The sequence below is a fragment of the Manis javanica genome, chromosome 7 (assembly GCF_040802235.1).
Source record: "Manis javanica isolate MJ-LG chromosome 7, MJ_LKY, whole genome shotgun sequence".
In the NCBI taxonomy this organism is placed as follows: domain Eukaryota; kingdom Metazoa; phylum Chordata; class Mammalia; order Pholidota; family Manidae; genus Manis; species Manis javanica.
Window position 1 is genome coordinate 39515488 of NC_133162.1, and position 13719 is coordinate 39529206.

At 40.0% G+C, this 13719-nt stretch overlaps 1 protein-coding gene and 1 long non-coding RNA gene across 25 annotated transcripts in view; one reads left to right on the forward strand and one right to left on the reverse strand.

Annotated features, from left to right (window-relative positions):
• KCNMA1 (potassium calcium-activated channel subfamily M alpha 1) overlaps positions 1-13719 on the forward strand; it is a 696669-nt gene that overhangs the window by 663122 nt on the left and 19828 nt on the right. For all 24 annotated transcript variants that reach the window (XM_073240755.1, XM_073240756.1, XM_073240789.1 and 21 more), the window contains one exon: positions 1106-1236. In XM_073240755.1, the coding sequence (XP_073096856.1) occupies positions 1106-1236 (131 nt within the window). The remainder of the gene's footprint in view (positions 1-1105; positions 1237-13719) is intronic.
• Positions 1140-12669, reverse strand: LOC140850384 (uncharacterized). The gene is made up of 3 exons (XR_012133159.1): positions 7304-12669; positions 6040-6350; positions 1140-1344 (listed from the first exon to the last, which is right to left on the reverse strand). It is a non-coding gene; the product is annotated as an uncharacterized lncRNA (long non-coding RNA).

A 13719-nucleotide genomic window follows, 5' to 3' on the forward strand; every position in this document is an offset into this window, starting at 1 on the left:
CAAAAAGTTACCCCCAGAAAAAATAATTAAAACAATAACTCTAGAAAAGAAAATGAGCAGCTGATACATTTAGCAAGGGATCAGAAAAAGGAAACCTCATCTATTCTTTTCCTAAAAGCACGATAATTATTCCAGAAATCATGAGCACTCATCTCCTCCTCCACCACACACACTTTCCCCCCTGTTACTCGCTATGCAAAACTGATAATTTCTGAAGCCAAGATGGGAATGGAAATTAATTTGTCATTTAATTTTTAATAAGTTGAAGATATCTCAGTGACACAACCTATCAGTCTACACGTGCATGCTGGAGGAGTCCTTGAGGAATCCTCAGATGGAAATGAAATACAGCATCAAATACTGCATCTGCTTGAGCTGAAGCACATCAAAGATTGAGCTGTTTAGAAGGGGAAAGGGAGAATGCGGGTGTCCCCATGCAGCTCGGAGTGCAGAGCAAGTCTTTGTCAGCAAAGCAGCCAGAAGCAGCCAGGAATACATCCCACCTGGGGTTGCTTTTGTATTAAATAGGGCCTGAGGGTGTGGGCCTGGATTCAGGACCAGGGACCCTGGACACTACCCAGGCCCAACCCCTGGCAGGCTGTGAGTTGTGCCTGTGGGTTAATTCCTTGCTATTTGCCTTTGCTGTGTGCCCAGTCTATTGCTTTTCACTCTCAATAAATTGCTTTTTTTTTTTCTTGTGGCTAAACTTACCTTTCCCAGCATGGCTGCTTATGGCTATTCATCCTTGAAATTGTCCATCTCTCAAAGGACTTGGCTACCAAAAAGCGTTTCAGGGTGTTTTTCGGTCATGATTTCAAAACTATACCAAAGGACTACCCAGCACTGTCTGCTGTACTCTAGCAGCCTGCTGTGGAGCAAGCCTACTTGACCTCATTGCCCTCCAGGCCTCAGATATTTGATCAGTCACATAGGAGCAGTCCATTGAGTCCCACCGGCCGCACCCCAAGTCCCATCTACAGCTTCTCCCACGCCTTCTTTCCTTTTCAGTGACTTCAGTGTTTCTAAACCAATAGCCTGCTTTTTCTCTGGCGTTGCTGCCTGTGTGTGGTACTTTGAACTAATTCTTATTTTACACTTCTTCTAGTGAACGATACTAATGTTCAGTTTTTGGACCAAGACGACGACGATGACCCGGACACGGAACTGTACCTCACGCAGCCATTTGCTTGTGGGACGGCGTTCGCCGTCAGTGTCCTGGACTCGCTCATGAGCGCGGTGAGTGGGTGTGGGATACCAGAGTGGAGCACGTCCTCCCTCCAGCATTGTGGGCACGGGGCTGGAGCTGGAGCTGGAGCCACAGGGCAGAGCAAAACCATGCAGAGCCTGCAGCACAGAAGGGGCCACCGACGTTAATCAGACGATCACACAAACGAACATTTGATGGTAAATTCTTACAAGAGTGAGGAAGGCAAAGAAGGCTATGAATAAATATAGGTGAGCACTTGACCTCGTCTTGGGATCAGAGCAAGGTTCCACAAAGAAATGGCAGTTATTTTAGTCAAGATCTGAATAGTAAAGAGGGGAGATTTTGTGGGAAAGAGTATTCCTCAAAGAAGGGAAGCAAGTAAAGAGGCCTGGTGGGGGGGAACTAACAATGACAAGGAAGCCAAAGAAGGCGTGAGCAGCTGGACCACAGCGAAGGAAGGAGAGCCCTGGGCAAGTCTGCACTTATAAGATCTTGCGGAACACATGTTCATGGTTTTGATCCCTTTCTGAATAGCAATGAGGAGGCATTGAAGGGCTTTTAGGCTGGCAAGTGATGTGATCAAGTGTATGTTTGAAGGGGTTTGCCTTGGCTGATATGTGGAGCATGACTGCAGAGGCCAGATAGCAGCAGGAAGTCCGTGTGAGAGGCTCTCACAGTTTGGACTAGGGTAGAGCTGACAGAGGCGGAGGGAGACAGATGGATTTGAGTGGTGGTCGCTAGTAAAATTGAGAGGACCTGGGAATAAATTAAATATGAGCAGAAGGTGGGAGAGGACAAAGTGTCAAGGGTGACTCCTAGGTCATGGCCAGTCACTGGGACGGAAGTCACAGAAGTCCTGGGAGAGGACTGGATGTGAGCGCCAGGCCGGTCAGGTCTCTGCTGCAGGAAGGAATAGAGTGGTGGTGAGAGATGTGGGCAGGCTGAGGGATCAAAAGCATCTTCAGTTTGTTTTATAACTTGATATGCATCAAATAATCCAGGCATTGTTTTCTCACTTTTGAGACTAAAAGCAATGAACAATCAAAAAGTAGGTCCCAGGTTAGCAGACCTGTCTTCAGTCGCAGAAGGCAAAAGCGGACATTTGAATGGGTCAGAACCTGGATTGTGAAGCGTTCCCACTGAGGGCCTTTGTTAGATAGAAGAGCCTCTTCATTTTGAAATTCTTAAATCCGTAATTTGTGAACATACACAGACTGGATAAGAGCTGACCTTTAGAGGATCCATGAAAAAGTTTTATTGAACACAATAAAACCATAAACATAGCTCAGAGAGTTTTTATACACCTACATTTCTTAAAGGGCTCAAGAAAGGCTATTCTCCTGAATGTGTTAAACAAGTGATATGCTAATTATGCATTATTCTCATCTATTCACTAAAGCTAGTCCCAGAAGGACCTCTATTTGAGGAAAGAAAAAACATAAAGCTTTTTGCGACTAATTTAGGTTATTCTATATTCCTAAAGGTGGTCCAACTGCAAGCGTATCTTAGTTAAAAATCAGAATTACGGATTTAAAACTAATTATGAAACAACATCCGTCTGAATTAAGGTTGACTGGGCTTCATGCCACACCACTGCTTTCTAAGCCAAGGAGAGAAAGTGGTCCCTAGAGAAGGGCGCTCCTGGTTTCCCAGGGTTCACGGCCTTTCTCTTGACCAGATGATACTGACCCCAACCTTTGTACCTGCTAGTGATACGGGGCTCAGTTTGGGCAAAGTTCTTAAGCAGGCCAGAAGGAAAGACAGAAGCTACAGGAGGTGCCCATTACAGCACCGTCTTCTCTGTAATAGTGCTCACAGTCTTCAAATCCAGCTTCAAACAGATTTCTATAATTCATCTCTTTAAAAATTCCATTTTACTTTGGATCCTCATTACAGAGATTACAGAAGACTGTTCTCATTAAGGGATGATTAAACTCTTTACATTTTTTTCCCAGGACTGCGAAATACTTACTCTATTAAAAAATTTTTAAATCTAAATATATAGAATTGTTTTTACATATCAGATATTCATTGTATTTCATGCAAGATCAGCTACATAATTGCAAGGCCATATTTTCATGAATTATTAAGAATTTCAAAATGGGGATGGAAGAGCATTTAACTGACAGTGGAGCCCTCCTGTGCAAGGGCCCTGGGGTGACTGCACAGCCACATACCCATGAAGCCAGCCCTTCATACCAATAAACCAATAAAACTGGTGTTAAGCACCCAAGAACTTCACCTCTACACAGCCACAGGGGCACAGAGTGGCCATGGGGTGGCAGTGGAGGGTTCATCTGTATTTGAGTTGCTTGGCTCTCTGTATATATAGTATCATTGAGAGTCAGTTCTTGGAGACTCAGATGAGAAATCTAATTAGTTTGATTTTTTTTTTTAAGCCATCTCTAATCTCCTTTGAAAGATCAACTAAAATGTTTGGGAGAGGATGGTTAAGACATGTATGGATACAATGGTCTGTGAACAGCATTTCTTTTGATTTCCAGTCTGGTGAAAGGGATGTCAGGAACCTAGGAACTGTCATTATAATTATCAGCATCCACATCATTTATTGAGGGGCCAGCACTGTGACACTCTTCAGCTACAGTATCTGATCTTTTGGACAATCATGTGAATACACCTGGATTAAGGGTTGAAGCAAGACAAATTTAACCAATCTACTGATAGTGACTTTTCAAATCATTAATCAGAAATGCCTGTCCAATCACCCCAGGCCTTGATTTCATCATCCAGGGTGAACAAGTTTTACAGTGAGGTCCCAAATTGGGTCTCCTTCAACAGACTTGCCTGCATCTAGACCCTCTGCTACAATGTAACTTGAGACTTCTTTGCATGCCACACCAATGCTCAGTTATGAACACAAAGGAGATTAGTGCAGTGCCAAGGCAGTAACTAGGAAGAGCTAAAAGTGTTGGCAGCAAAATATACTGAGAACGTGAGAGTCCTCCAAGCATCAGGAGCCAGAAGTAAGCTGCCATCTCAGGCATTTGTTTACAGGTAACATCACGACATCCATACACACATGCCTTTTTAGATGTCAGTGATCTCCTTTTTCAAGCACTCCTCCCAAAACTGCCATTTAAACATGTGTCTAAATAGTCCCTGAATATTGTCCTTCATGACACAGCTCCTGCTGCTCACAGCTTCATCTGTTAAAAGTATAATGTTTTGATCCATCACAGGCATTCCTGGAACAGATAGGGATGTCACAGACATGGCCTCATGGTTTTCTCCTGCGAATCAGCAGCAGAAACCTATGATGAGATGGAGTAATTATGCTTATGGGTCTGTGCCCCAAGAAGAAGATCACAACTAAGAAATGTATTTTTCAGCATGATACCAGCTTGCTGCTCCAACACACACATAGCCAAAAAAGATGATAGGCAGCCTCTCTGTATTTAGAGCTGAAACTGACACATGAGTATTCAGATTTATTTTCCACACAGCCATCACTTCCCCCTACCTTCACCCCCAATTTGAATTCCACCTGGACCCTCCCTAGAAAGAAGATAGGGCTTGGACTTGAGCCAGACTGATTGGATGCAGATCCCAGCACTGCCATTCACTGGCTGTGTCATCTCAACCTCACTGTGCCTCAGTTTTCCTGTCTTTGAATGGGGATCATAATAGGACCTACCTTATAGAACTGTTGAGATGATGAGTCAGTTGAAGGTATAAAAGTGATGAGTGCAATGCTTAGGACATGACAGGCTATATATATGTGCTTATTGTTACTAATCAGCACCTTTTTTGGGCACTTACTACACGCCAGGCACCATTTTCCATGCTGAGGATTCAGCAGTGAGGAGGAGGGATGAAGACGCTGCCCTCGTGGTTTCTGAACTTTGGTTCTAGAGGGTGGTGACTATGTACATTATGGTAACTATGTAAAGGAGTACATGAATAATGTCAGATCAGGATGACTGATTTAAAGTTTTAGCCACCTGTTCTAGCCATGGTGGACAGAGTAAAGCTATCTTAGGAGGTAACTTGGAAGCTGACATTGAAAATCAGAACACAGCACCTGTGGCGAGAGTGACTAAGCAGAAGAAAGAGCAAGGGCAAAGGCTGAAAAGTGATTTGAGCTGGGTTTGGTGTGTCTGAGGGAACGTGGAAGACTCTGTGGCTGGAATGTAATGGGTATGGGGCGGGGGATACACACAAGAAGCCATCGGACCGACAAGACCACCCACCACACTGAGAGCATTCTGAGCACAGAAGACCACTTGGTCAAGTTGTAGGGTTAGACAGACACTGCAGTCTTGGTTAGAGGACGCACTGTCTTTGATACCACCAGCATCCTCATTGTGCCACTGTTTCCTGTTCGCACTGGCTGGGAGGACAGCGTGCTGCTGAGTTGACCCCTAAAGTGTAATCCCTGATTATTTTTTTGTCCAATACCCCATCCTAGTGCAGCTCATTTTAGGAGAAAAAAGGAAGAGAAACAGCACAATGCATTGGCATGTGTACTTATCTTGCTTCTGAGAGATGGTCTCTCATGGAAGTCTCAGAAGAGCACACTATTGGGTGACACCCATCCCGCAGACAAGTTCTGCACTTTCCAAAGTTTTTATTTTTAAATGGGATTTGTTGCCAGTATTTTAAAACTATAAAATTCTACTTAAAATATGGGTCTCCAGCTTCCTGGGGTTGGAGTCACAAGGCAGATTCCCAGATCCCCACAAAGAAACAGTTGGTTAGAGCTGAGGAGTTCTCCCTTTAGCGACAGCCTGCGCCATGCCCTGTTACATTCCACCAGGCTTCCTGCACTCCTACTGGTCCCTGTGTGGTCCATCCCACTGAACCAGACTTACCAGCCCTGCTTCGAATTTTGTGAGCCTGCATTATAGCACCTCTGGTCAGACAGCATCCTCACTCTCCTGGCCATTCACTCAGCCTCTAAGTCAGGATGTTGAGCACGTCATGTACATCTTCCTTCAGCCTTTCCCAAGCAGAAGTCCACAACACCAAACCATCTGTATCAAAGGAGCGGTGTGAAGACAACCCCTTTTGAGAAGAAAAAGGGGCATCCTACCATAAGAGCTGATCAATTCCCAGCATCAGCTTGGTAGTGCCATCACTTTTGTAGAAAATAATTCATGAAGTTTCAGGTTCGTAGGTCTACCTAATCCAGAAAAAAAAAATTAAAAAGCCATGCATAACAGTGTAAAGAGAAAGGGCAGAGAAAATCCAGATGACCCCTTTGCCAGTGCACTAAGTATCTGAGAAGCACAACAGAGGACACTATCTCACTGAGGGATCCCCACTGCTGAAACCCCAGGAGCCCAAGAGAAGCTGCACCATGAGCGCTGTATGCCAGGTGTGTCTCTCCTTTGCCACAATGGCAGGGTGGCTGTTTGCATGCCCAACGCATTAGCATTTCATGAAAATGGCAATGACTTGGAGGAGGGGCAGCATGGTACTGGACCATGAAATAGGACTTAGAGCTTCTGGACCCAATTCACCAGCACCCTTGCACGTCTTTTCCACTGTCTAGAACTCAGTTGGGTCCAACTGTTAACAATGATATTAACAACCGCTTACCACGTTAGGGTAATCAGATGAGGACAAAAGTAGGTGAAAATCTTTCACAGACCCAACAAATATTTCTTAAGATCAAATGTAACTGCAAAGAAGTAGATGTATTATATATGTTTGTGTATACATATATGCATGTGCATAGAAGTGTAACGTGTGTACTTATACACAAACACATTTACACACATATATACAATGTTTCTGTGTTCTATTCTCTAATATCAGGGAGATATTAGAGATAGATCTGGCCTCTGTTTGCCAGAAATAACAGATTTATATTGCTAAGACTAGGGAATGTGAGCATCTGGCCACATAATTGACTCTCTTAACTATATTTTCATCAAGGGCCAAACCTTTAAAGTAGTCTATTGAGAAGACTGAGTGCTTGGTCAGCCCAAGCTAACCCAGTGCTGTGAAAGAAGTTACATAAACAAATTACTCTTCCATGGCCCTATTTAAACTACACTCAAGAGCCTCCATTTCTGTTGCTCACAAGGAAAGATACCATCCACAGCCATCCCGAGGCACATGAGCTCTCACCAGCCACAGCGTGGCGAGGGGAATACATTCTTTTGGACTCGGAACATATCACCACAGTCACATCAGGCCAGGCAGGTCTGGGATTTAAAAAAAAAAGAAAAAGAAAAAAATCAAATAGTTCTCGTCCCTCATGAAAGAAAAATACTAAAAATAACAATCTACACCATGAAAACTAGCAAATATAAAAAATGGCAGCTATGACATGGAAAATGACAATTTTAGAGCAATTATAAACGAAAGGCAAAGTGCCATTAAAGTTAAGGCAATGTTATTAAAAGATGTGTTAATTTTCAGTTAAATTTTCTATAAAAGACCAATTAGTTTAAAAGGCTTGACAGCATTAACTGTGAAACATAAGCTCTGGTAATTATGCTTTAAAAAAATTAAAAGAGGAAGATGCTCGAGCGTTTTGGAGACACTCGCGCCGAGGGGCGTCTGCAGAGCAGGCTAGATGGCGCTGCGGGCTCAGATTTCCCTGTTGCCGTCAGCTGGTCCTTTCCCAGCGTTTCTTGGTTTCCCTAATGCCGATTAACTCTGTCTACGGACAGACCTGAGATTCATCAAAATTTAAAGGCCAAGGGAGCCATGCATGTGATATTGGCTGGCTCTCTGATACAAGAGGTGAGGACACAGCACAGGGAGAAGGGAATTTTCCTGAACTGGTTGCATTGCTTGTTGGTTGTTCTTTTTATAAATTACCATTTGTTGAGTGTTCCTGTGCATTAGAAGTTATACAAAGTACCTCATGTAACAATCTCCTATAAGCTGTTTTTTTTTAAAGCCCTATTACATGGATGTAAACCAAGGCACAGAAAAGTTAGGCAACTTTCCCATCATTACAGTTATTGAATGGCAAAGCAGGGATGTAAAACCGTACTAGCCGAATTCTGAAGTCGGTGCACATAACCAGGGTGCTATGTCACCTTCCTTAGAAGAAATCCTTCCCTGACCAGGTATGGAATCCTGACCTTGGCAGTGGAAAGAGGTACTCCCCTCTTCTTTGGCTACACAGACATGAAGCAGGATCCGAAGGTCTCGTAAGCTCCCCAATCTGGTGCAGCAATAGCTGTAGCAAAGGCCTCTCTGCCCAGAGCACTTGTTGGAGGCTAGTCTTGTCGGGGTTGGAGGGTCAGTGCAAGAGTCCCTCATTGCTAGGAGGCTTCTAGCACAGAGGGTCACGGTAAGGCACAGGAAAGATTAGCCGGACAAAAGCTTAGGAGGCAAGGATCACACCTTCAAAGGACAATCCTCCCGTCTGAATTTTGTGTTCCTTCAATTCTAGTGTTTCAGCTAACCCAGACAAGAACTCTGCCTTCTGGGTCAGGTGAGTTGTAGAGAGGTTTGTTCTAGCGGGTACGTCTTCCACAGGAATAGTTGTGGTTATTGGAACGTGGCCCCATGATTCTGAAACAGCCACTTTCTAGGTGGAACGCCCCGGATTTGGTGCTTCATTGCAACCACTGTACACTCTGTGAGTAGCACCCCGAGCACCTAAAGATATGTGTGTCCCCCAATACGACCAATGAGACATTTTTCAGGGAAAGCATAGTCTTCCCACCACCAAGTTACAGAGACCTTGATACAAGCCCACAAGAGCACACCCATACATGGTGCCCAAAGTACTTCTCTGCAGCTGAATGTTGAGGCATCAAAACAGAGCAAGAGTGCTCTGCTGATGAAAGGACATCATTACTCTCTGTCCAGAAGATCCTGCCATCCTCAGAGCCGCTCCTTGTTACCCACACGGAGAACAAAGGAGACAGATCGGGGATATGGTGCCAGCTCCGAGGGCACAGGATTGTGTTCAGAGTTCTAAGTGCTCCAGAGTTGTTCAGACACCTAGCAAACCCTATGACCCACCCTGAAATTCGACCTGTCCATGGGCAGTTTTGAAAGTGACACACTCTTTGAAGAGCATACAATTTCAGGCCAAACCAAGACCCAGGGATTAGTAGGTGCTCAATAAATGTCAGTGGCTGAGATTGATCAAGAAGATTATGCTGTTTCAGTGTAACTGATTTCAACACAGAAGGAAAAACACGTTGAGGTCGAATCCTAAAGATTTCACAAAACAATAATCTTTCACATTGACCTTAGACTTAGCATTGCAAAACAGAATTCACAGGCTTCTCTGTTTAAAAATCATTGACTATATTCACATTAGAAAAGTTATTCATGCTCAGTGTGGAGCATGTGGAAAGCACAGAAACATAAAGAAGAAAATTTAAGTGACCCATATCCCCAAAACCCAAACATAAGCATGTTAATATTCTGTATGTTTCCTTCCAGATGGATAGATTAATATGGCATTATCCAGTTTTACATCTTGTTTTTTTCTTTTTTTTTAAGTTAGTATTTTATCCAGAGCATTTAATTATGTCACATTCTTGGGTATGATTGGCAAAGCCTCCATAGGACTTCATGAGACTCCAACATGTGAATGTTCCAGAATCTATGTAGCCATTACCTACTGTGGGACATTTTGATTTGTATATTTTTTATTAAAACAATAATTATCCCTGTGATAAACATTATTGTATGTTAATCTTTGAACAAGGTGCAATTTATTATTTTGAGGTAAACACTTAATTTTTAGCAAATATGAACATTTTTAAAGCTCTTGATAAATATTGCTGGATTACCTCCGAGAAACAATTGTGCCAATTCGCACTACCTGCACTGGTGTGTAAATGCTATCTCATGCCCTCTGGCAGGCACTGATTATCATTTTCCCTAGACCCTTTAATTGTGTTTTGGTAGTTTTGAAGTATGTAGAATTCCAATTTGTGTGTAATCATGTAAATTCATATTTTGTGAATTCTTGCATAGATTTTTTTAAACAAGAAGCCTATCAGGTATCCTGAGATCAGTTAAATATTCAGCTACATTTTTATCAAGTTGTTTGGAGCAATGTTTTTTGCCTTTAACTATTTGATAACATTTACTTTGCCTATCCCCCACCCCAACTTTACAGAGATATAATTGACTTACATCTTTACATAAGTTTAAGATTTCTCTGATGATTTGATATATGTATATAGTGCAAAATGATTACCACAGTAAGTTTAGGTAACACATTCATCATCTCACATAACAATTTTTTTTTTGGCTGAGAAATTGAAAAATCTTTTTTAGCAGCTTTCAAATATACAAAAAGTATTGTTAACTATAGGCACTGTGCTGTACATTACGTCCCCAGAACTTGTTCATCTTATAACTGAAAGTTTGTATCCTTTGACCATCTTCACCTGTTTCATCCACTTCTCACCTTCCCCCCCAGCAACCACTGATCCATTCTCATTTTCTATGAGATCAATTTTTTTAGATTCCACATATCAATGAGCTTGTACAGTAGTTGTATTTCTCTGACTCACTTATGTCACCTAGCATAATGTTGTTGCAAATGGCAAGATTTCTTTCTGTTTATGGCTGAGTAATATTCCATTGCATATGTATGTTTGTGTACATATATATAGATACCAGTTTTCTTTATTCATTCATCTGTTGATGGACACTCAGGTTGTTTACCTGTCTTGGCTATTGTAAATAATGCTACAATGAACATGGGGGTGCAGAAGATTCCTCTTCAAGATAGTGATTTTGTTTTCTTTGGATAAATACCCAGAAATGGAATTGCTAGATCATGGTAGTTCTATTTATAATTTTTTTGAGGACCCTCCATGCTGTTTTCCATAGTGGCTGTACCATTTACATCCCCACTAACAGTGTAGAAAATTTTCTCTTCTCCACATTTTCACCAACACGTGTTATTTCTTGTCTTTCTGGTGATAGTCATTCTAACAGGCATAAGGTGATGCCTCACTGTGATTTTGATTTGCATTTATTTCCTTGATGATTAGTGATGTTGAACATCTTTTCTTGCACCTGTTGGCCATTTGAATGTCTTCTTAGGAAAAATGTCTAGTTGGTTTCTTTGACCATTTTTTAATCAGTTTTTTGGGGATTTTTTTGCTATTGAGCTGTATGAATTCCATTTACATTCTTTTGTAGAAATAAAAATATTCCTTTACAATAGAAAATACATAAAACAAATAAAATTAGTGGGAAAAAATAAAAATCAATCAGAGTTCTATCATCAAGAATTAAATAAAATTTGGGGTACAAAGTATAGTTATTTTTAAGTATAAATATGTTAGTTGAGGTCTCTGCTTTTAACATGAATTTTAGATTTTGATTTTTTGTGGGTACTGTTTTTAACATTTTAATATATCATAGAACTGTTATCATGCCATTAAATATTCTCTGAAAACATAGTATTAATATCTGTACAATGTAAGTCATGTAACTACATCATTATTTACTTAATCATTACCATATTGTTGAGAATTTTTCCAGATAGCCCTGAATTGCTTGCTGAATAGTCATTCTTCCCTTATGGTGTGTTACACTGTCCTTATATTAAGGCATGGATCAGTAAACTTTTTTGTGAAGGGTCAGATGAATATTTTAGGTATTTGAGAGCCATACAGACTCTGTCGAAAGTACTCAACTCTGCCACTATAGCACAAAAGCCCATTCATAAATAAATGGGCATGTCTGGGTCCTAGGAAAGCTTTACTTAAAAAAAACCAGCTAGAAGGCTGGATGTGGCTCAAGGGCCATATTTGCCAACTTCTGTACCAAGGTCTTATAACTTCTAGACTATGGTTCTTATTAATCCATTCTGGTTGATTGATCTAATTTTTAACCTTGTCTACAATGTTTAGCTATGAAATCTTTAATATGTATTATGATGCCTGGGAGGATAGTTCCACAAACTGTTACTAGAGGAAATTAGCATAATTGTATCTATTTTTTTTAAGTCTAGTTGGATCTGTAATTAGACATATATGAAACTTAAAAATGTTACTGGAAAAAATACAACATTATAATATCCAGTTTGCATATTAAGGAACATGGATTTTCTCCTTTCCTCATGATCTTTTCTGTCTGTCTGCAGATGATCATTACTTTGCTTTCTGCTGAAAAATGGTAGCTCTTCTTCCTATACATGTCCATTGACTGTGGTATTAAAGAGAGATGCCAGAATAGTAGTGTTCATTCTCAAACGTAGATGACACTATGTTTCTTATAATTTTATTTTATTTTTTTCAGTTTTACTTGTCATGGGTTTATTTTCCAGAGAAATACTTCTTCTATTTATCAATTCACTAAATATTCTCTCACTATTTCATTAATTGATGCTTTATTGTTTCATTCTCCTGCTTTTCTTAGATAAAAAAGAATAAAAGACAATACTTTTAATGCTTAGTATTATTTATTGTAATTCTTTCACATTTAATAAGAGCATTTAAGCCTCTGAATTTGTCTCTGTAGCTTAGACCTCAATCTGTGATATTTTTATATGTCATTTTCAAATGGTCTTTAATTCTTAAATACCCTGTACTCTAAGTTTGACTTCCATATTGACCTATAGTTATTTAGGATATTTTTTTTTAAACTTTGAAATGTTGGGATATTTACTTCTGTTTCTAATTATTAATTTTTAAAAATATAGATTTACAGCTTATACTTTATTATGTATATTGAGATTTTATACTTTGAGCCATTAAATCATATTTTTCATAATTATAGTTTGGAAACTATCTAAAAATTACAAAGTTTAATACAAATCTAAATCACCCTAATTATATCCTTAATTTTTTTATGTTTTGGTCTGTGAGCTATAAAACCCAGTGATATTTCACACATCACTCTCAGTATATATTTATTTTACTATAATTGCCAAGTAATTTTGCTTTCTATATTTCAGTTTTAGTATTTTTCCCACAATTAAGTTATATCTTTATTGTAATCATAAACCCAACATAAAGTTAACTTGCTTAATGTGATATTTAAAAATTTTCCCTTGAAATATACTTTTCTATTTCTGTTTGATACTGTTTTTTCTGTTTCTCTCTGAAGATACCAGAGTTTGATTTTGGTTTTGGTTTTGAATGAGTCTGAGAATCTTTGCCATTTTAGCAAATCATTTCACTCATGTATGTTAAGACATGATGTTATAATTTTGCATGGTGCTTTTTAAATGCTTCTATAATTGTGTCTTTTATTACCCATCTTTGAGTATTTGGACTGTATTTTGTTTGCTTATTTTCTCTAGAGATGTGTAAACTACCCATGCGATTTTTAACTGGCACTGGTAATTGAAAAGTGGTTACCAGACATTCTGTAAGTCTGCTTGAAACTATACTTTCTTAAGTATTAACATCTAGAAAAATATAGCAATTCTTGATTCCTCTCTGTAAGAACAGGGCTTACATGCCTTTATGTCTGTCCTTTTCTCTCCTACCTCATTTTTCTGACTTTTAAGAATAGTTTCATATTATTGTATTAATAGACAGTTTTATATCATATTTTTTCTTTCAATAATTACTTTTGACATTCGCATTCAGTTT